We start from the raw sequence: 20,821 nt of genomic DNA on the forward strand, positions 1-20,821 counted from the left end.
ACAATATATTATAGCGAAAGGAAAATGCAGGATTAGCAAGGCTGTAAAGGTTATAGCTTGAGGGTTTTCTTTGTATGTGGAGATGGCTTGCCTTGGTCATCGGATGAAGTCTGAACTCATAGATCTAGTGCAAGTGGCTAGCATTGAACATGACCACATGGAAGTGACTCTTGAACGCTATCACAAAGAGGAATCAGATACTTCTACTATTATAAAGTGTTTGTGCTCTTAATCTAGAGCATATGTGAATGAACTTACGAAACTAGGACCTTATGCTTTAACATACCATGGGTGATATCTTTTATAAATCAATAACTTTGTATGTTGGGCATTTGAGAATAGCTAGTTGGGACATGCATATGCAATATAGAAACTATATCGACCATTATTGGTTCGAATTAATCGCCCCCTAGGGTCATCCTAGTTGATCCTCCAGAAACTAAGGCCTTAGTGACGTGACTTCGAGTCATGTCGAGTGTTGGATACTTGTAGTTCCCATTGACCAGCGGAAGCCAATTAAGACATTTCGAGATGTTAACATGTTGGACGAGATACTGTAAGGATAAGATGTAATTGAGAAGGTGATAGACACATGGGATCTGGCCTCGATTACGGGTGTTACGTAGAGAGGTAGCACATAGAGACACTTACTGGTTAATGTTGAGACGGTTTCTCTCCTATATGGAGAATGGTGAGTGTAGGTGTTGAAGATAGTACCATATGGAAAAATTGAGAGGAAATCCATAGGTTTATATGAGACAATGGTCTAGCAACCCATTGGCTTAAGCTTTTGGGCTGTGAATGGGCCCAAATCCGAAGTAGGCCTGTGAATTTTTCTTAATAAGTGGTATCAGAGCCCAAAGTAACGATACTGGGGAAGTGCACAAGCTATGCGTGGAAATCCACACTACACCAAGGCCCGAGTGTGGAACTCGTGGCTAATGAAGGGCCTAACAATTGGTATCCGAGTTCAGGAGTGGAAGCCCGGCTCGAAGTCCTCCACATAGTCGAGAAGGAGGAGAATTGTTGGGACGGTTTCTCTCCTATATGGAGAATGGTGAGTGTATGTGTTGGAGATAGTCCCATATGGAAAATTTGAGAGGAAATCCATAGGTTTATATGAGACAATTGGCTTAAGCTTTTGGGTTGCGGATGGGCCCAAGTCCGAAGTAGGTCTGTGAATTTTTCCTAACAGTTAAGAACAAGAGTTGTGCTCGATACTTCAGGCCTCTGTAATTAACACAATGTTTAATTTCGAAGTATAGCTCTATTTACATAGTGGTAATAACCAGAGTCAGAATGGCGTTAGTTTGCTATTTGTTAGCGGGAGCATTTTGATCATTTTAGAAGCCGAGTTAGACATGTCCTGGGTCCCTTCTCTAGTCTCATACTCAACTGGTACATTGGTATCTACTCTCTATGTGTTGATTCAATCCAATGATAAGTCTTGACATGAGCTTAAGTAAGGCCCATTAGTGCTTAGTCCGTTCACTCTTATATTTAAGAAATGAGAGGAGACATTTGAGTGTGCGTGAGAACTGATCTGACACACGTTCGACTGCCGACACTGTTGAAGATATAGAGAGAGCGAGAGGAATAGAGGAGAAGATCGGGTAGAGGCTGGTGACGATCGGACTTGTGCATATCACCGCGAGCTCGTAGCCGAGCAAGGCGTGAGGAGGCCAACGATCAGCCATCATCCTCAGCTCTTGTGGAGGTTAAGGACAACCCCAATCAGCCCATGCCATCAGCCGCTACACCGACTACCTTGTGGAAACCATAACTTGCGGAACGAGGTATGCTGATGAACCAATTGCGTGAGTTGATGCATGTTTATATGATTGATGATCTTAGGTAATTTCACAGCGTATTAAATTTTTTTAAAACCTTAGGAATCATGGTTTAGAACCCAATAGTGCCATGTGCCAAGCCTTTAGCTCTCTATTTACCAAAATTTCACTAATCTTCTCTACGCTCTTTAATGTATTAATAATAATGCACAAATAAATAAATTGATTTATAGGGTAATATATTTATATCAATTCAATTTACAAAAATTATTTTCATTTTCAATTCTCGATTTAATAAGTAAAATTATGTTTACTAGAATATCTATGAACTTTCAAAAAATTTCTATACCAATATTAAATACACCTAATTAATGCACAAGTAAATAAATTGATTTATAGATATAATATATTTATATCAATTCAATTTACTAAAATTATTTTCATTTTCCAATTCTCAATTTAACAAGTAAAATTATGTTTATTGGAGCATCTATGAACTTTTAAAAATTTCTATACTAATATTAAATACACACAAAAGTATAAAAATATATAAAAAAAGATACAAGTTAATTGATCTAAGAGTTCGTACAATTTAGTAATAAATATATCTTTCGAAAATCGATAAATAATTTTTTTTCCCAATTTTCAATTTTACAAATGCTTAATTATATTTTTGAAACTATAATAGAGTTTTTCAGTTAAAATAGGATAGAGAAATATTTTTCTAAAAATTTTCACACAAGTAATTACTTACATAATTGAAATTGTAAGGAGGTTTCGAATATTAAAAAGCTATTACAAGTTCTATGTTAATAGTAAATATACTTACCCATCTGTCTTGGTTCAAGCGGTTCGCGCTTGTTCTACTTAAACAAGATCTCGGGATTGAGTCTTTGTGAACGTAGAAAATCCATGCTGGGAGAGCTTTACCTCTTAGTGGGTCGATTCGGCTCTACCAGATTAGTCGGGACTTAATTAGACTTTCGGATATCAGAATTCACACCAAAAATATACTTAGAAATTAAAGATGACACTAAAAGAATTTATTTATTTAAAAAGTTCATTAAATGAATGAAATAAATTTGCTATCTCTTTTTATTAAATTTACTTAAAGTTGAAACATTTAGGACATATTTGCTTCTGGAGAATTCTTCAATTTTCCAGAAAAACTTTCTAAAAAAAAGAAAAAAACTGCAAAGAATACGTTTACTTATATTGAATTGAATTAATTTTCCAAAGAAAATTTTCTTCTCCATTATTCTAAATTATATATAAATAAATAAGGTCTTTTTTCATTTGTCCATTATTTCCTTTTTCTATATTCTAATTAATAATTTTCCTTTTATATTTACTTTTATATTTATATACTTATTTTATATCATATTTTTATGGTGATTACTCCTATTATTCTCATATTAGAAAATTTTCTAATTTAACAATAGAAAATATATTTGTAAGTTTTTCTATGAAGAAATAAATTTAGAAAAAGGATGAGAAAAATAGAAATGAAAAGTGGAAATGAATTTTCTAAAATTAAACAGGCCTTTAAGTTTTACGAGTAACTTATTATTATATAAAGGATATAAATGCAAATATCTTCTACAAATTCGATATTGAAATTAAGAGTTTTCTTAAAAACTAAAAGGTATTAATTAATTACTTTAATTAAAATAATCTTATTCATGTGATTTTACTAATCTTATTTATAAAATATATAAATTAATGCTTTTTAAGTGAATATATAGTTTTTTATGTAAATAAATTATTTAATAAAGGAAATCTAATACGATAAATTTAACATTCTTTGTTCTTCATTATGTTGACGATTATCAAAGAGTTAATTCTAAATTATAAACTAATCAATATTTTTAAAGACTTTAAATAATAAATTATAAAAATTTCTATCATGAATTATACTTCCGCGCAATACGTGGGTGAAATGGCTAGTATATGATAATTAGCTAACAAATTCATATAATCGTTTGAAGATAATTAGTTCTTCAAAATATATAATGTCCCGTTTTGGATTGCTTTCTCCTAAACCCATGTGGATGTAGATAAACCAAGACATGTTGTCCAGCGAGCAAATCATAATGACATATTGTAGTGTCAAAGAGCAAAGTTCACATACAAGGGTTCCAAACCTACTGCAACTACTTTTTGACTAAAATAAGCAGATCTTAAGACTAAAAATACCTCGTGATTTCACTTAAAAAGAAAATATATTGAAATAATTTTACTGAAATATATAGGAATAGCATCGTCTTGGTAGAGATGACGAAAATCAGAAAGTAGATGGGATGAAGCCCTTGAAAGTGACCCCCTTTCAGACAAAATGCAAATGCAAATTGGAAATCCTTGAATCGCCATTCAAGAAACCCCCTTTATTCCATTTACCACAAAAACAAAAAAGAAAAAAGAAAAAGTAAAAACCAAAACCGAGTTCTTGGTCTGTTCTAAAAAATATGTACGCATTACATGATATCAAACTCCAAACTCCGACTGCCATATAACATAAACTTCTTCATATATACTTGGAACTCTTGTAATTATTACTAGCTAGACACCATGCCTCAACGATACCTCCAAGCCAATTGGAAGAAGATAACCCCAGCCAGCAAAAGAAACTCGACCACGGAGTTCGGGACATGGTCACAGCAATAATGCACCGGATCCCCAGCCTTGACAAACCTGGGCCTGGTGGGTCAGGCCTGCCTCGTGAGGAGGACAACTGTGGGGTCAGAGTGATCGCCGGGGACAATACTGGAGCCGTCCTACAGCCCCAGATGGATCACGAGAAGTCGGGCCACAGCCTGCATGGACCGGTGGAGGCCGGGGATAAAGAGGATGGAGGTCCAATAAGCACCTACATGAACAGCAACTTCCAGTTGATTAGTAACTCGATCATGATGGGAGGGAGCCACAAGGTGCACAACCCTGGGGTCCGTATGGAGATCTCGGATTTTGTCGAGCATGGGACTGGCCACAGTAAGCATTATGGGCAGCAGAAGAGATAGGAGAAAGAGAAGGGAAGTGCTAGCGAAAGCTATCGGCATTCCGATCAACTCTCTGATTGAAGAAAATAACATGTGTGGCTGTGAGTCATGATCTATGGATTATCAATAAGCTAAGGAAAAACAATTCCTTTGACAATCTACGCCTTTTTATGTTGTTTTAGGTTTCAAATCCGGTCCACTTTGAGGATAAGAACAGGTGTTTTGGACGTGCTTTTCTGTTTGATCTGCTGCCTTCATGAAATTTCCTATGAAAAAATAAAAGTTCTCATCACCTTCTTCAGTTATAGTGTGCAATTTTTGGTCTACCAACTAAATCTCACAAGAAAAAGTGCAGAATTCTCGGTATAATACAATCAACATCAACCACAAGTTATGGTGCATTTGACAAATTACGCTATCATTTTGTTAATGGGCAAATTTTAGCGAAGTCCACTGATCGCATGGCCGTAACAAGCTTAAATTCAGTAAGGGTTAGTTAGTCTCAGCTAATTGGATTAGAATACCTCGTGATCTAAAAAGCAATCAATTTCAATTAACAGAGTCACGCTGCACAAGAAAGCATGATAAAGATCAGAAAGGAATATAATCGTTCCGCTGGCATATTTCACATGTTTCCGTATATCCATCGCTCAGGGCAGTATATCCCCTCAAAGATCAGTCGATGTTGCCTTTACTTGCTCAATTACGAAATAGCGCAAATTACGGATATGTCGACGCTACACGTAGTGACTCGTGTCAAGGACTGATCTGCAGGTGGGAAAATCTCCCGGACATTGAGGCATTGCATTCCCATATGATGCTAGTTTCTAAAGTATAATATGCTTTAGCCCACATTCTAGTATGATAGATTCGTAATCCTGGAATTTTCAGAACTTACAGCCAAAATGGGCCATTGGGAAGACATACCTTCAACATATACTGGTGTTTTGCATCACGCACATCTTTCATTTTTCATCGGACGCCGTTCAAGCTCTCTTATTTCGGCAATATTATTGGCACCTCCATACGTTAGTATGATTTCCATCATCATTTAATTCATAAGACGGGTGGATCCCATTCGTATACTCACAACAATCTGTTGTGGTACTAATATACACGAAGTATATCTTAGAATTTTCCGAAGAAAATTGCAAACACATTCTCATGAGAAGACAATTCTCTTTTCTCCAAATATAATATGACCAATTTAAACCTTATATAACCAGGAAAATTGATGCAAGTAACCAGTCTATGTGGACTGCAAGGTAAACTTAATTTCTGTTCTAATCGATGCCCGTGCTTTCTTACTAGCTCAGAATATTGTGGGCGAACGGAGTGAACATGATCAAGAACCTTGTAAGAAGGGAAAAGACTGGGAACAATTAGTGGCCGTTTTACGTTCTGATATAGGTAAACACACCCATCTCTTTTTGTAAAATCTTGGATATAAAGCTAATGGCAAAGAACACGTCAACCGAAACAAAGCCGCCGGAGAATACCAGTACCGTCATAAGACAGCATCGACCCCGCGATGGACAACTTTGGGCTCTTCCTGGACTTGTTCTCGCTCCTTCATCTCTTTGTCTAATTCTTCTTCTTCTTCTTGGGCAATCCTCGTGGCACATTTCTGCATTTCTTTGTTCTTGCCCCACAGCAGAATGTACAACCCTATTATGACGATAATCGATCCCACCAGGCTGCAATGACCAATTGATGGGAATTAATTAGCAAGCAAGCTAGGAGCAGTAGTATTATATATATACTATACATTGGTTGCTCTCGACATATGGAATTTGCGTTCTACTTGATATTAATATATAACATATGTACGTACATACCTTCCGATATGGAGCTGCTCATGGAGGATTGGAATATCTAACGTAGCGGCCATTATTTGAATGAGGGGGCTGAAGGCTGCGGTAAAGACGGGGCCCCGTTTTTTCACACACCAAGCCATCCCTACAATACATAGCCCTGATCCTACCAACCCCTGCCATTTTCATACGTTGAAGTCACTAAAGATGAAATAGCTGGGGCATGTCTATATGTGTCAAAAAATATTCACACATATATAGGGTAAATGCACCGATGGTCCAAAAAATTTTACAAATATTTCAATATGGTACAAAAAGTTTTTTTGCTACTTGATGGTACAAAATGTTTCAAAGTTGTTTCGGTATAGTACAAACCGTCATCTTGCCATTGACTCTGTCAAGCCGGCCTTTACAAGATCTGTAAATTTTGCACCATCATGTAACTTATGTAAAATATTTTGTACCATTAAGTTACAACTTCAAAACATTTTGCACCATCATGTAATATCCCACAAAAACCGGTTTTGCACCATCAACGTTGACTTGACGGCATCAATGGCGAGATGACGGTTTGTACTATACTAGAATAACTTTGAAATATTTTGTACCATCAAGTAGCAAAAATTTTTTTATACCATATTGAAACATTTGTAAAACTTTTTGGACCAAGAGTGTAATTTACACCATATATATATATATATATATAGCACTATGTCAAATAATAGAAAACATATAACCTGTATGCGTACTCACAGCATAGAGGACAATTAATATCTGAGCCTTCCCCCTGAGCACCCAGACAGAAAGGTTATTCCCTAACGAGAATGTCAGGACAGCCGACTGAATCGACCCGAAGAAGGACATGATTGCCGTGCTCGAGTACTGGCAAGGGTACCTCTGTCCGATGCTCGCCTGCATGAGGAACCACGAGGACCACAAGACTGTCCCTGAGCCTAAGGCCATAAGACCGATACTCCACCTTTCGACCATCTTTGAAGGGCTGAGCTCGTTGGAGTTGTGGCTCCTAGGGGCTTGCTGCGTGTGTGAGGAGTTGAATAGGGCAGTTCCCTTGTAAAGGGTCAGTACCATTACCCCTCCTATGCATATTAGGGTCCCCAACACTTTGGCCCTTCCACTGGTCTCTTTCAAGTCCACTCTCTCTGTGCTGTACAAAATAATTTAATGAGGTGAAAAGGAAAACTTTATATTTAACGGAGAGCCTTTTTCTTATTGGTAAAATTATACATTGATTTTCATTAAAAAATATATAAGGGTAATTAAAAAGCTAATTCATACGTTATGTAGTCATGATGACTTGTTAACTGATAAAGTTGCAACATATCATCCTCTCGTTAATTCGGTAGCAATTTGTTAGGTACGTTTGTAATATAGCATCAAAATAACTATGCAAAAGGCACATAGCAATTTAAATTAATTAATGAACAGTCGCATTCATGTATATTATTTGCTAGCAAACGAACGAGTAGATTTCGTACCGAAAGGGCAAAGCCATGATGAATGTGAGGACAGGAACAATGTTGATGAAAGCACAGGAGAATGTAGCGGATGTGTATTCAATCCCAAGCAGGAAGAAGTACTGAGTTAGGGATGCCCTGCAACATGGGAAAAACAAATCCATATACATACAGTTCTTAAAAAGAAAATTCCCTTTTTCCAGCAAAAAAAAAAGAAGAAAAAATATCAAAAAATGCTTATTGTTATTTTATTTTATCAATAGTTAAGCGCACCCGATATCTGTATCTACATCTACACCATACAAAATTACAGAGCTAAAAAAGATATGGATAAAGGAGCAAAAAATCATGTCACTTTGGGATTATTTTCATAATTATTTATGTACTTTAAAATTTTCTTGTGAAATCATACTGTTTAATTTTTAATCCAAATCCAACACGCGCTGGTTGTCTTCAATTTTTTCTGTTAAATCCTAATGTAGCGCTGTCACGTCAATGATTTTAAAGAAAATAAAATCATTAATATAAATTTTAAATTTAAAAAAAAAATCCAACAGCCAACCGTGGCAATTGTGGTGGTTGGGTGCTTGCCAGGGATGGATGCTTTCCTGAGGTAATGACCGCTAGCGACGTGACCACTTTAGAGATTGGGATCCAATCCTATTTATATATATATATATATATATATATATATATTATTAAGTCCTTAGTTAAAAACTTTGCAGTTAACAAGTTCAATTTATATAATTTACTAGTTTTTTAAATCAAGCACCGCACGGGATTTCTTTCGTAAGTAATACTAAAATTCCAATTTATAAATAGATAATTAATTATTAATGTAAAAAAATTTTAGTTATGAATATTTTTAGTTTATTTTCAAATTACATGTGGATATGGTAAATTCATTACATGTACTCAAGTTAATTTGACGCCTTTACATATTGATAATTCTTCTCTTTCCGATACCAAGTATTAATTTTGTTTTTGTAAATTTATCTATTAATGCAAGTTGTTTTATTTGCATTGTATATGTGTGTGTGTATATGGTATATCATCTTGGCCCAAAATAATTTATGAGCTAGAATACGGGGATAAATATGATCTTTTTTATGCAATAAAGCACATGTCAATAACATATAATTTCGAGTAACAGATATATTAGATTATTTTTAACAATATTGAGCCAAAGGCCCAAAGAAGTAGAAAGAAAAAAAGAAAGATATTACTATAAATTTTTAATTTTTTTTAAGGAGCTTGGTAGAATATTTAATGCATTTGTTGGGTGTATTAATTGAAGGCATAGTTTGTTTAACTATTTAGATATAGATAGATGTGCCATTTTAGTATTTAGCTCATATATAATTATGTAAAGATATTCCTGGGAATCTTTTTCGCATCAGTATACAAATAAATGCCAAGAATCTTCACTATTATTTGCATTATTACGTGAACGTATAAATTCTATATCTAATAATTAAAAACGTGCATTTTTTCATCAAAATATTCTCAAAGTTGTTTGAACGCTACATAGTTATTTGACTAAATTTATATAAAAGCTACAGTGGAGAATATGGAGATGCTATCTTATTTAAAAAAAAATAATGTGATAGAATGTGAGTTTGGGAGGACGAGAGGAAATAACAAAATAAGAAGAGGTTGACAGATGAGAGAAAAGAGAGAGGGACTGAGGGAGAATAATATTAATTGAACAATATTGTTCTCCAACTCCTCCGCTTTATTTTAAATTGTATCATATTTAAATTAAGAATAAGGTGTACTTTCGATTTTTTAACCAATTCCTATAGATAAATTAGTAGTTACAAATCAATTTTTTAATTAAATAATAATGTAAGATATATAGATATACTAGGTCTTTTGGGCCGTGCATTACACGGGATTTTTACTACAAATATAATTATATTTACCTATTCAAACTTTAATTATTTTCTGTTAAATATCCAAAATTTTCATAAAGAATTTTTATTTTTCTATAATATATATTATCTAATAATAATATCCAAATATTTTAAGAGAGAAGGAGTAGTGATATAACTTTTTAAAAATGATCATTTCATTAATTCAGTAAAAAATTAGTATGCCATCAGTTTTGATGATAATTTTATAATTATCATAAATTTTAAGGATATATTAAAATTAAAATATTTCACATCTAAATATATTCATACTTATATACTAAAATTATTATTAATTTTATTGATAAACTCTTAATTTACATACATTTATTAATTTAAATATATTTATTATATTGTATTCAACTTTATATAATATGTAGATAGATATATGTATATATTAAAATTTTCTTGAATTGAAAAATTAAATGAATAGTTTTTCACTCCACTCCAATTTCACTAGTGTTCTTACCCCTCGGTCTCTATATCTCTCTGCATATGCGTGTGACCAAGGATGGATTTAGGGGAGTGTACTGGCCGCTCGTCCTTGGATTGAGAAAAATTATAAAATTTATAGGATATTTTGTTGTGTCATATCATTTTTTTTCACGAAACTATCGAAATTTGCCCCTTGACTTTTTATAATTTTTCTTTTTTTTTATGCGTACCCTGATATTTGAAAGTTGAACGACTTTAATTGATTCAGTTCGAGTGAGGCCGAACCATAGAGAGTAAAACTATCATAGTATGGATTTTATTCATTTACAAGACTCGGATCTAAGACATTCTTTTATGAATAATTTTGGATTTAAGGTCTTATTTAAGGAGAATAAGCGTCAAATCGTTTAGATCATCCCATATTGATAAATTTACTTTTTTTTTTTGTATTATCTTGCGTTTTGCCCCCTTAGACCAAATTCTTTGATCCTTCCGTGCGTGCGTCTATGTACAACATTATAAGAATATCATGTATGTATAGGGCATAAGTTTTACTCAGAGAAAGTTGGCGTTTCTTTCACTATTGCAACTTTCTTCTCCTTAGTGTATTACACAAAAATTTCCCTTATATTAAAAATATATTGTATTACACCTTTTTCTGTGACCACCTTTTTTTTGGTGCATTATTGATTACTATAATTATTTTCGACATTTATTTTTGTACTCGTTATCGAGACAATTTTTAATTATTTTCATCATTTAGTTTCAAATACATGCTCAAAGCATGGACTATAAACTAGCTAGTAGTTATAAATTTTTGGTGTACTTTTGCGTATCGGGACAATTTGTACCATTTATCTAATAAATTACTATATAGAAAAAGAGTATAGTGGTGTAACTAACTAGCCTAAAAGTAATCTTTCCGCCTCATATATGACAACCAATAAATAAGGGATATAATTATAAATGTATATAATTAATTGCCATATTTTCTCTCCAATACTTTCCCACCTTCTATTTCTTTCTTTTATCTCCCTCTTTCCTGCCCTTCATATTTAGTCGCACACATCTCTTTTTTTTTCCATTTTTCTTCCATCAATATGTATCTTTTAATTAATTTTCAAAATATTAATATTTGTTGATAATCTACTATAGATCTTTTCAATGTTTTTTTCTTTTTAAACCTATTTTGTAAAATTAAATTCATTCATTGGTAATTTTTTTCTAAAACGATAGCTAGTCTCAGTCTATTGACTGAACCTGTGTAGACTTTAGCTTGAATTTAACCACGAGGTCATTGATTAGTAATCTTCTGTCATACATAGTAATCCTATGCGTGGCGCCGACACACGTCTAAGTGTATTTAGACTAACTTTAATTCCACCTCCACCTATATATAAATTGATGATTAGCATATATATGTATCTATATATATATATAAACATAACTTTTAATGTTTTATTTATTACAAAGAAGTTAATTTGTCAGTGACGAAAGAATTTCCAAATATAAATGTACTTTACACTTATAATTACAAACATATCTTTTTAATGGATCACTCAATTTCCTTTTCAACATTCATCTTTTATTTTCTATACCAAGGTTCCTTCGAAGTTTAATTAGAGAAAATAAATTTGCTAACCCTTAGGCATGCTTGCTCGGTGCCTGTCAAAACACCCTTTTTTTGTTAGATCTATATCATTACATTTGTTCGAATATTGAATTTGCTCCGTCTGTTTTATATATGTTGTTTCAAGATTTAATCTTTGAACTAAGGATAAACTAACTGATGAAACACTGGAATCTTTACGAAAGGATTGGTTTAAAACACATGCAACTAGAGGTATATGAATTATGCATTCAAATCTCAATCATTTTGAATCTTAACTTTTGAAATTTCAATATTAAATCTCAGCCATTGAATAATGTACGATACATACATTTAAAACAAGTGTATCATTGAATTTTCCTGAAACAAAATGGTGTAAAGGATATATCATTGTTTAGACTACAAGGAACTCGACTTATAGATGATTTTTGAGTTTTTGTATTTCGTGTATTGTATACTTTACTTAATGTGTATTATAACCGATGAATTTTATGTGTATTATAACTGTATTATAACTAACATTATCTTTACGGTCGATATACGTAATTATATCACTGGTAAACATTAAGTACTTTTGAGATAGAAGTAGATGAACTATAGTATATGCAGTTGACTAAGCTGTGGAATTTAGTTAGGGGTGTATAGTCGTCCATAAGAAACTTACCCAACAATAGCACTGAAAAATAGGGAACACAATATGCGAAATGTCAGCTTCGGCCTGCTACTCCTGCAAACCAAAGTACGAAAAGAAATCCCGAATTAGATGGTTTAGTATGCAAAATATAACATGAGCAGAATCATCAGAAGACCATGCATGACCAATATATATACCTTTCCCATAAGTAGCCTATTGGAGCCAAAAAGACCGCGGAAATCAAGAGTCGGTAAGTGATAAGGACCAAATGGTTTATGCCGTCTTCCAGAACGGTCTTGAGCAGGATGTTCACTACCGCAAAGGCGGAGTCGATTGCAAGCATCATGATGAAGGGTTTCCACTCATCGCAGCCCTGCTTGATCTCTCCATCCATATTAATTAGGACGACTCAAGACTATGTATGATCTCGGAGAAAAGCCCTCAGCTCCTCTCGCACTCCAGCTTCCACATGCGCAGTCTTTTATAGATTATAAACCGATCGAGTGGGAACAGGAAGGACCTGCAGAATAAGTGGGAACAAAGCAAGATTAAAATTCCGAGCACCACACTAGGTGCTTTAAGCTACCATCTTCGAGATTAGTTTAATATATTTATTGTTATTCTGTTACCCATTTTCAAAACCCAATTTGTTAGTTTTTGCTTTCTTTAATTTGACTGTCAAATACTCTATTTATCATGAGATCTCATATGTCTGATGTAAAAAAAATCCCCCCAATCAATAAGGACTAGTTCAAGCGGTTCGGCACTTGCTCCGTTTAAGTAAGGTCTCATGTTCGAATCATTGTGAATATAGAAAATTCACGTTGAGAAAGTTTTACCCTTTAGTGGGCCAACTCGGTTATACTGGATTAGTCAAAACTCAATTGGGCTTTTGGATATCAGTGTTCACGCCAAAAAAAGCAAAAACAAAAACAAATCCCTCAGACACTGACCAATTGTATGTCTTCTTTTAAGGTTACTTTAGAGCATATATTTACTATATATATATATATGTCTACGATATATATAATAGAGTGCGGGCATATATTGCTTGGCATCTTGATCTATGAGTGGGAGTGTACTATAGTTGGATCCTCCTTTCGATCTTTTACAGTTATGGCATCTAATGCTCTCCATTTGAACAGGCAAATCCCGGATTCCATAATATTATCCTGGGGAGGGCTGAGCAAGAACAGTATGTCAAATCTCATACTTTTGTGCATGCGCGTAATAGCGGAGTCGACAAAACTATAGCTTACCATAAAGATATGAATAAAAAAATAACACCGTGCGATCTGATTCTTTTATTCAAATTTGCACAATAAAACTCCATAACCCACAATCCAAGCAAGCAGCTAGGTTCAGTTTTTACACATTGTTTGTCCATGAATATGATCTAATTGATTGGTAAAAGAAACCCGTCTGTGCACACACCTAGACTGGCAGAGATATAACCAATCGAACCAGACCTGGATTCGACTAGCTTAGCTATCATTTTTGAAGGAGAGATTGAAACAGAAGGGTCAGTAGCATTGAAGAAATTTTGACCAATGCATGGATACATGTACATTAATTTGGGTCCCCATGTAAGTAATGAATCAAGATCGTGTCATATAAATCATGGATGATACTTATATATACGTGTGACAAACATGAAGAGATATTTTCAGCTGAAAAATTCTGAGATAAACTATCCCCATCTTAAGCTTTTTCCTTAAAGTCTCCAAGCGAAAACGAAAGTCACACATAAGCTAAAAGGAACCGTCAGGGAAAAAGCAATCCAAACGAGCTTTAAAGCTGAACTCAGCTCTTTCATTTATCTACAGTTGTTTCAACTGTTTAATTAGCAGAAAATTGAGAAAGGCCGGGGGAGACATCGAATCAGAAAAAGGATTTGATGCTCCCTTCATAAAGAGATATATAGTAGGGCAAAAGTTGTGAGATACTAAATTCACAATCAACTTGACATCCACATGGAATATTCAGCAGGCCTCCAGTCCAATAATTAGATAGCTAGCTATACCTCTTTTGCTGCTGATCTTACAGAGTGAATCTAGCTGTAATGTGTTGCTTGACATGACTTGACTATTGCATTTCTTCACTCAAAAGACGGTTCCTTATGCATGATATACCCGAGGTTTGTTCTTCGCCAATTTGATCGATGCTCTTGACTCTTGAGGATGACGAATGAGATATATAGAATGACAGTGCTCAAACTTTCCTGATATGGATTTTTATAGTTCCTGTTGTCGATTAAACTTGGAGAGATAGATCAGAGATAAAGCTGGAACCAAATTTGAAGACAGGGTCGGTGAAGAACTTCGAACAACTCAGAGTGGGTGATGGAAGAGACAAACTCGGACTTCAAAACTTAGTTGTGGAAGAAGAACTTCGAAGTTGATTGGAGAAGAAGTCGGTGATGATAATCCTCTACGAATGATGAAGCCTCAAGGCGCGCGTCACTCTTTCTAAAGACAGTCATTTACCCTACACAAAAGTTGCTAGAGGGTTGAATAACAAGTCTCTCTATGGACACCACAAGCTTATGAATTCTTTAACTAGCAAACTCGAATAATTCCCTAATACTGTCTCTTGGTTTTTCTATCATTCTTTCAAATTATTCGACAAGAATTATTGCACCAAAACATGCCCTTAATTATTTGTAATCAATGGGCACAAACTAAAGAGATGTTTATCTTCGTAACCTATTCTTTTGTTAGGGACATGTCCCATGAACCAAAACTTTTCATAATCAACATTTTCGAACATAATTCAAGAATTATGCCTCATGGAACTCTCTAAGTCATGATTTCATTAAAGCTCCCATAAATTTTTTCATCAGCGGCAAGTTGCTTAAACATGTCAATAACACATGTATCCCTTTGGTTCCTAAAGTCCCAAATCCCTCTAAGATGGTTGAGTTTAGACCTATCTCTTGCTGTGGTCTATAAATGCATTTATAAGGCCCCGTTTGAATTGTTAAACTAATTTTAGAAAAGGGATATAAGAGAGGATATTACTCCCAGATGTGCTATTAAGGCTGATGTTATGAAAGCCTTTGATTCAGTGAGTTGGGAGTTCATTCTCAATGTTCTTACAGCAGTTGAGGTACCTGATCAGTTTGTTAGTTGGGTTAACATCAGTGGACCTAGTTTCTCTATAAATGTAAATGGAGGTACAGAGGGGTACTTTAGAGGATCTAACGTGGCGTTTGGTTTGTGGGATAAGAATTGAAGGAGTTTAGAATAAGAAGGGAATTGGAATTAGATGGGATTAGAATTGAAATTGAGGTTTTTTTTTTTTTGGTTGGACCTCAGAATAGATAAGGGATGGGATAAAGTTATAAATCAAAAGACTAAATTGCCGCCTTTTAATATAAATTTTAAATTAATCTTTTTTTAATTATTTTTCTGAAGACACTTGTCTTCGACACACAGTACAGTAGCAACCTACACATTATGGTAGCCAACATTTTTTGCCGTCGCCGCCAGCCAACCACCACCCCCAAGCCTCTGAGAGACCTCTCCCAATAGGTCTTGACACAGGGAGGGCAGATTTGGCCTTGCCGTGGTCAGATTTCCCGTCAAACATGGGATTCCAGCGTCGGGTGGGTCAACACATTCCCTAGACCTATGAGCTTTACTTACACGAAACTCACTTTGATCTCGGAGACCTCACAATAGCCTTGGGACCACCTCACAAATCCCGTCGATGTTGAGCCTACTGGGCTCGGGGAGCTGTGGCTCCCTGATGGATTTTAGGTCACGAATTCCTACACCCATTTCTTACCGACGATGGGAGATATGGCCGATAAAAGGTCAGAGTTGGCCTCTCCACGCTGGGTTGCCTGAAAGATGTTGGTCAGAGGATCTGAGGTGGATCGACCGGCGATGACGGCAAGGAATACAACTATGAAGGAGGAGGACCACAGCGAGTGGAGACAAGGGATAAGGGCAATCATTTGAAAATTTGAAGATAAATGAAGTATGGATGGCAATGGGTTTATGTAAACGGGTATTTCAGCCGTCCAAAAACCCTAATGGGTGCTTAATGGATTTTACCCATTAAGTCATAGGAATGGTATAGGGATAGGATTTGAGAAGGGTGATTTTACCTCAAAACCTGTTTCAAACCATTAAACATAAATTTATTAAATTACCCTCTATATTACTCATATTTACAAAACAACATTTATTATTCTCTTTTGTTTCCCTTTATTATAATTCAAATTTCTAGTATTTATAATACTTGTTTAGTGTTATGAACTTGAAAGTATTGTAGTTTATTATTTTTGAACATATTATGAACTTATAAATGTTGTAGTTTGTTTTTCTCGAACATGTTATGAACTTATAAGTGTTGTAGCTTACTTTCTTTCGTATAATTATTTGTCTGGAATTTATATTCTGTATTTTTTCTTTCGTATAATTATTTGTCTGGAATTTATATTTTGTATTTGAATACTTTTTGTTATATCAAACCATTTTCTATAAATCAGATGTTATATAAATTCATACAAACTTTTCTCGCAAATTTATTAACGGGCGAAAAATGGGTTCCCGGTAGGTTTTCGTTAAATTAGTTAGATGTGTTTGGGAATTTTCTTTTAAAATTTTAATGGGTTTGGAAATGGATTAAGATTAATTTTTCTTAATTGGTATGGGTATGGGATGAATAGCCATCTCAAATCCTTCCCAATGCCATCCCTAAAGTGAAGGGCATTTTCGATAATTCGCAGAAGGACCCCAAATAGAATTCATAATCCGAGCTGGGAGCCCGGATTTTCAAATCAGCATGGGGTCGGATTTTGGCCTGAATCGGACTTGCCATTCCGAGCCCAAAAATACAGAAAAACATGGGAATTGCAAATCTGACCGAATTGGGCGGGATGTGGGATTTGCAATTCTCATCCGTCCAACCAAACGGGTTGTAAGGGGTTGAGACAGGGAATCCCCTTTCTCCATATCTTTTTATAATGGCAGTTTCGCTTCTGTCTATGCTCCTGAACAAGGCTGCTGAAGAAGGCAAAATTGCTTATCACCCTATAATTGTAGGAAGATAAAGCTCACTCATCTCGGGTTTGCTGATGATCTCTTAATATTTCTAAAAGGAGAGACTGATTCTTTCAAGAATACTATGGAGATTTTTGACAGGTTCTACAAGATGTCAGGGCTCAAATTTAATCCAGCCAGAACATAGATTTTCTGTGGTGGCATTGGAAGGGAGATGGTTCATGAAATGCTGCAGATCAGTAAGTTTAAAAGGGCTCTTTACCTGTACGATATTTGGGAGTACTACTGATTCCTGGAAGGCTTACTGACAAAGATTGTAGGCTACTCATTGAGAAGATAACGTAAATAATTGATAGTTGGTTATCAAAGAAGCTGTCATATGCTGGGAGACTTCAATTGATCCAGTCCGTTATCCATGCCCTTGTCAATTTTCAGAGCAATGCTTTTGTTTTGCCCAAGAAGGTGATTAGGGCTGGGGAGCGAAGGTGCAAGACTTTTCTGTGGAAAGGGAAGGTAGGTGATGCTAAGGGGGCCAGTGTGAAATGGGACTTTGTTTGATTACCAAGGAAGGAGGGAGGGCTGGGTGTTAAAGAGCTCAGCTCTTGGAACTAAGCTTGCAATTTAAAGTTGATTTGGCTTCTAATTAGTTGGGCTGGCTCCATTTGGATTGCTTAGATAAATGAGTACATAATCAAAGGTAAGAGTTTATGGAGTCTAAAAACCCCTTCTTATTTTTTTTAATTGTGGGGTCGAGGCCCAATTGCATTAAAATAAATTATGAAATACAAAGTCCGAGCATGGTGACCCCTATAACATCGCTAAACAATAGGAAATCAAGCCTTGCGATAGTGTATAATTAGCAAGCCAGTCCATACATGCGTTGCTCTCCCGTTACGTGTGTCAAACCAATACTGTCCACGGTCGATTAATAAGAGCTCTGATGTCTCGGCAAAGGCCTTCATTCCAGCCGTGCATCACTTGAGATGAAGAGAGTCAGTTAGCAATTACCTCGGAGTCTACTTCGGGGACAATCCTTCTAGCTCCTGACTCCCAAGCCAAAGCTAATCATGTCCTTACTCCCCACATATCTGCTGCGATTGCAGAAGCAATTCCAATATTCTGGACAAAGCCTCCAATCCACCTCCCCCGGTCATCTCTTAGCAATCCACCTGCACTTGCCATGCCTGGAGAGCCCTTCGCAGCTCCATCGGTGTTGAGTTTCAGCCACCCTGAGTCCGGCGGGATCCAACCAATATTCCTCATAGTTCTATTGCTCGACGAATAAGAATGACTATTGTTCGAACAAATGTGAGCAAATTCAGATGCCTTCCTTAATATCAAACCTGCTCCCTCAGCTGGACGATGAGATAGAGGATGGACAACTAACTAATTTGCTTTGATAATCGACACTCCAACTGCCCCCTCATTAAGAGCATGAATGGTAAGAGGTTGGGCATCCCTTTATACTCTACTGTAGCTGAAGTTCTAAATTGAAAAAGATGGTTGCAGAGGAATTGCAAGGATGTGCGCAGACTGGAGATCCAAACCATAATCACTGGTACTCATTTGTTAAATATGTAACGATGTTATACAAACCATCAATTTTGAGCTAACAATGTCAATAATTGCTGATCTCTTACGGCTATTGACATGTTGTTTACATGGCTCATGCATGGCGTTGAGATGTCATTTTTAAATTAAAAATAAATAACATAAAATACAAAACGAAATGAAATCACAATAAATACAAATAATAAAAATAAAATAAGTACAAAACTTAAAAATAAAAATGAAAAATATTGTAAACATTAAAAAAAAACTATAAATATAAAAAAATATAATTGAAATTAAAAATAAAATAAAACAAATAAAAACAAAGTAACTAAACTTAAAATACAAAATATAATAAAATGAATATAAAAAATTAAATTAATTCTAAAAATTAAAATCAAATAAAAAAGTCTGAAATTATTTATCTCACTTTTAATTTTATATTTTATATTTTACTTTAATTTTTAAATTTTGTATTTTTGTATTTATTTATTTTTATTATAATATAATTAAAATTATTTATTTTTAATATTCTAATTTTATTTATTTCTTTTTATGTTTTTAAAATTAAATTTATTTTTAGTATTTACCTTTAATTTCATTATTACTATTATTGTTTGTTGATTTAAAATTTTAAAATATTCTTCTCTTTTTTTTAAGTTTTGTATTTATTTTATTATTATTATTATTATTTGTTTTGATATCACTTCATTTTTTTATTATATTTATTTATTGTTTAATTTAAAGATGGCATGTCACCGTCACGCAAGAGTCACGTAAACAATTCTTAACACTTCAGCAGCTACGAAGGAGCCATGACACAAATACTAATACTGTTAGCCCAAAATTGACTTTTTTTTATAGCATTGATATAGCTTTAAAAAGAAATTTGTATTTTATTATTACTATTCTTAGTTTTTGTTCCAAAAAGTTACATTTGTAAAAAGTTTTGCGCCAATTATTTAATTTATGTGTAAATTACACTTTCCTTTCTTGAGATTTTCTCAATATCACTTGGTCTCATTTTAGGAAAACTTGACACTCTCCCCTATTTGACTATGTTGACTAATACCTCTAGCAAATTCCGTGGGACTTTTTGTTAACTTTTATAATCATTTTAGGTTTTCAAAAAAGAAAATTAATAATAATTATAATAATAATAGCAGCAGCAACAACAACAATAACAACAACAATAATAATAATATAACCAAAATATTCTAATAGTATTTTAGGTTTCGATCAAAGAAGGTGTTGGGAGCCTTGTCAGTGACAACCATCTCCTCATGATTGGCATGCCTTCTTTCTCTTTCTTTTATTTATTATTTTCACTTATTAAAATTCTAAAAAAATTAAAACTGAAAAATAAAAATTTATCATAATATTCACCAAAATATTCTAACTCTGGTTGGTGGCTATGTTTGTCAGTGGCCACCACCACCCTCATCGAGGCCCACAACTTCTTTGTCTCATTAGCGACAACCATTCCCTCATGACTATCGTGCCTTCTCTATCTTGTATATGTTATGTTTATTATTTTTATAACTGTTATTTTTTAAAACTTTGAAGTTAAAAAAATAATGAGAATATTCACC

At 34.4% G+C, this 20,821-nt stretch overlaps 2 protein-coding genes across 2 annotated transcripts; one reads left to right on the forward strand and one right to left on the reverse strand.

The window, feature by feature from the left end:
• The first annotated feature begins 4,438 nt into the window (after positions 1 to 4,438).
• Positions 4,439 to 4,807, forward strand: LOC116204128. Its single transcript, XM_031536207.1, has one exon. It carries the CDS (start codon positions 4,439 to 4,441, stop codon positions 4,805 to 4,807), a length of 369 nt encoding a protein of 122 aa, XP_031392067.1.
• Positions 4,808 to 6,159: 1,352 nt separating this feature from the next.
• Positions 6,160 to 13,140, reverse strand: LOC116205369 (WAT1-related protein At3g30340-like). The gene is made up of 6 exons (XM_031537955.1): positions 12,864 to 13,140; positions 12,697 to 12,759; positions 8,097 to 8,213; positions 7,354 to 7,765; positions 6,625 to 6,776; positions 6,160 to 6,483 (listed from the first exon to the last, which is right to left on the reverse strand). The coding sequence occupies exons 1-6, from the start codon at positions 13,058 to 13,060 to the stop codon at positions 6,294 to 6,296; spliced, it is 1,131 nt and encodes a 376-aa protein (XP_031393815.1). The 5' UTR covers positions 13,061 to 13,140; the 3' UTR covers positions 6,160 to 6,293.
• Positions 13,141 to 20,821: the final 7,681 nt, after the last annotated feature.

Source organism: Punica granatum, chromosome 4 (assembly GCF_007655135.1).
Source record: "Punica granatum isolate Tunisia-2019 chromosome 4, ASM765513v2, whole genome shotgun sequence".
In the NCBI taxonomy this organism is placed as follows: domain Eukaryota; kingdom Viridiplantae; phylum Streptophyta; class Magnoliopsida; order Myrtales; family Lythraceae; genus Punica; species Punica granatum.

Coding starts and splice junctions, on each gene's coding strand:
- LOC116204128 (XM_031536207.1), top strand. CDS start 4,439: ATGGTCACAGCAATAATGCACCGGATCCCCAGCCTTGACAAACCTGGG.
- LOC116205369 (XM_031537955.1), bottom strand. CDS start 13,060: ATGGATGGAGAGATCAAGCAGGGCTGCGATGAGTGGAAACCCTTCATC. Junction 12,760..12,863: donor ATAGGCTACTTATGGGAAAG/GTATATATATTG, acceptor TTTGGTTTGCAG/GAGTAGCAGGCCGAAGCTGA. Junction 6,777..7,353: donor TATTAATTGTCCTCTATGCT/GTGAGTACGCAT, acceptor TGAAAATGGCAG/GGGTTGGTAGGATCAGGGCT.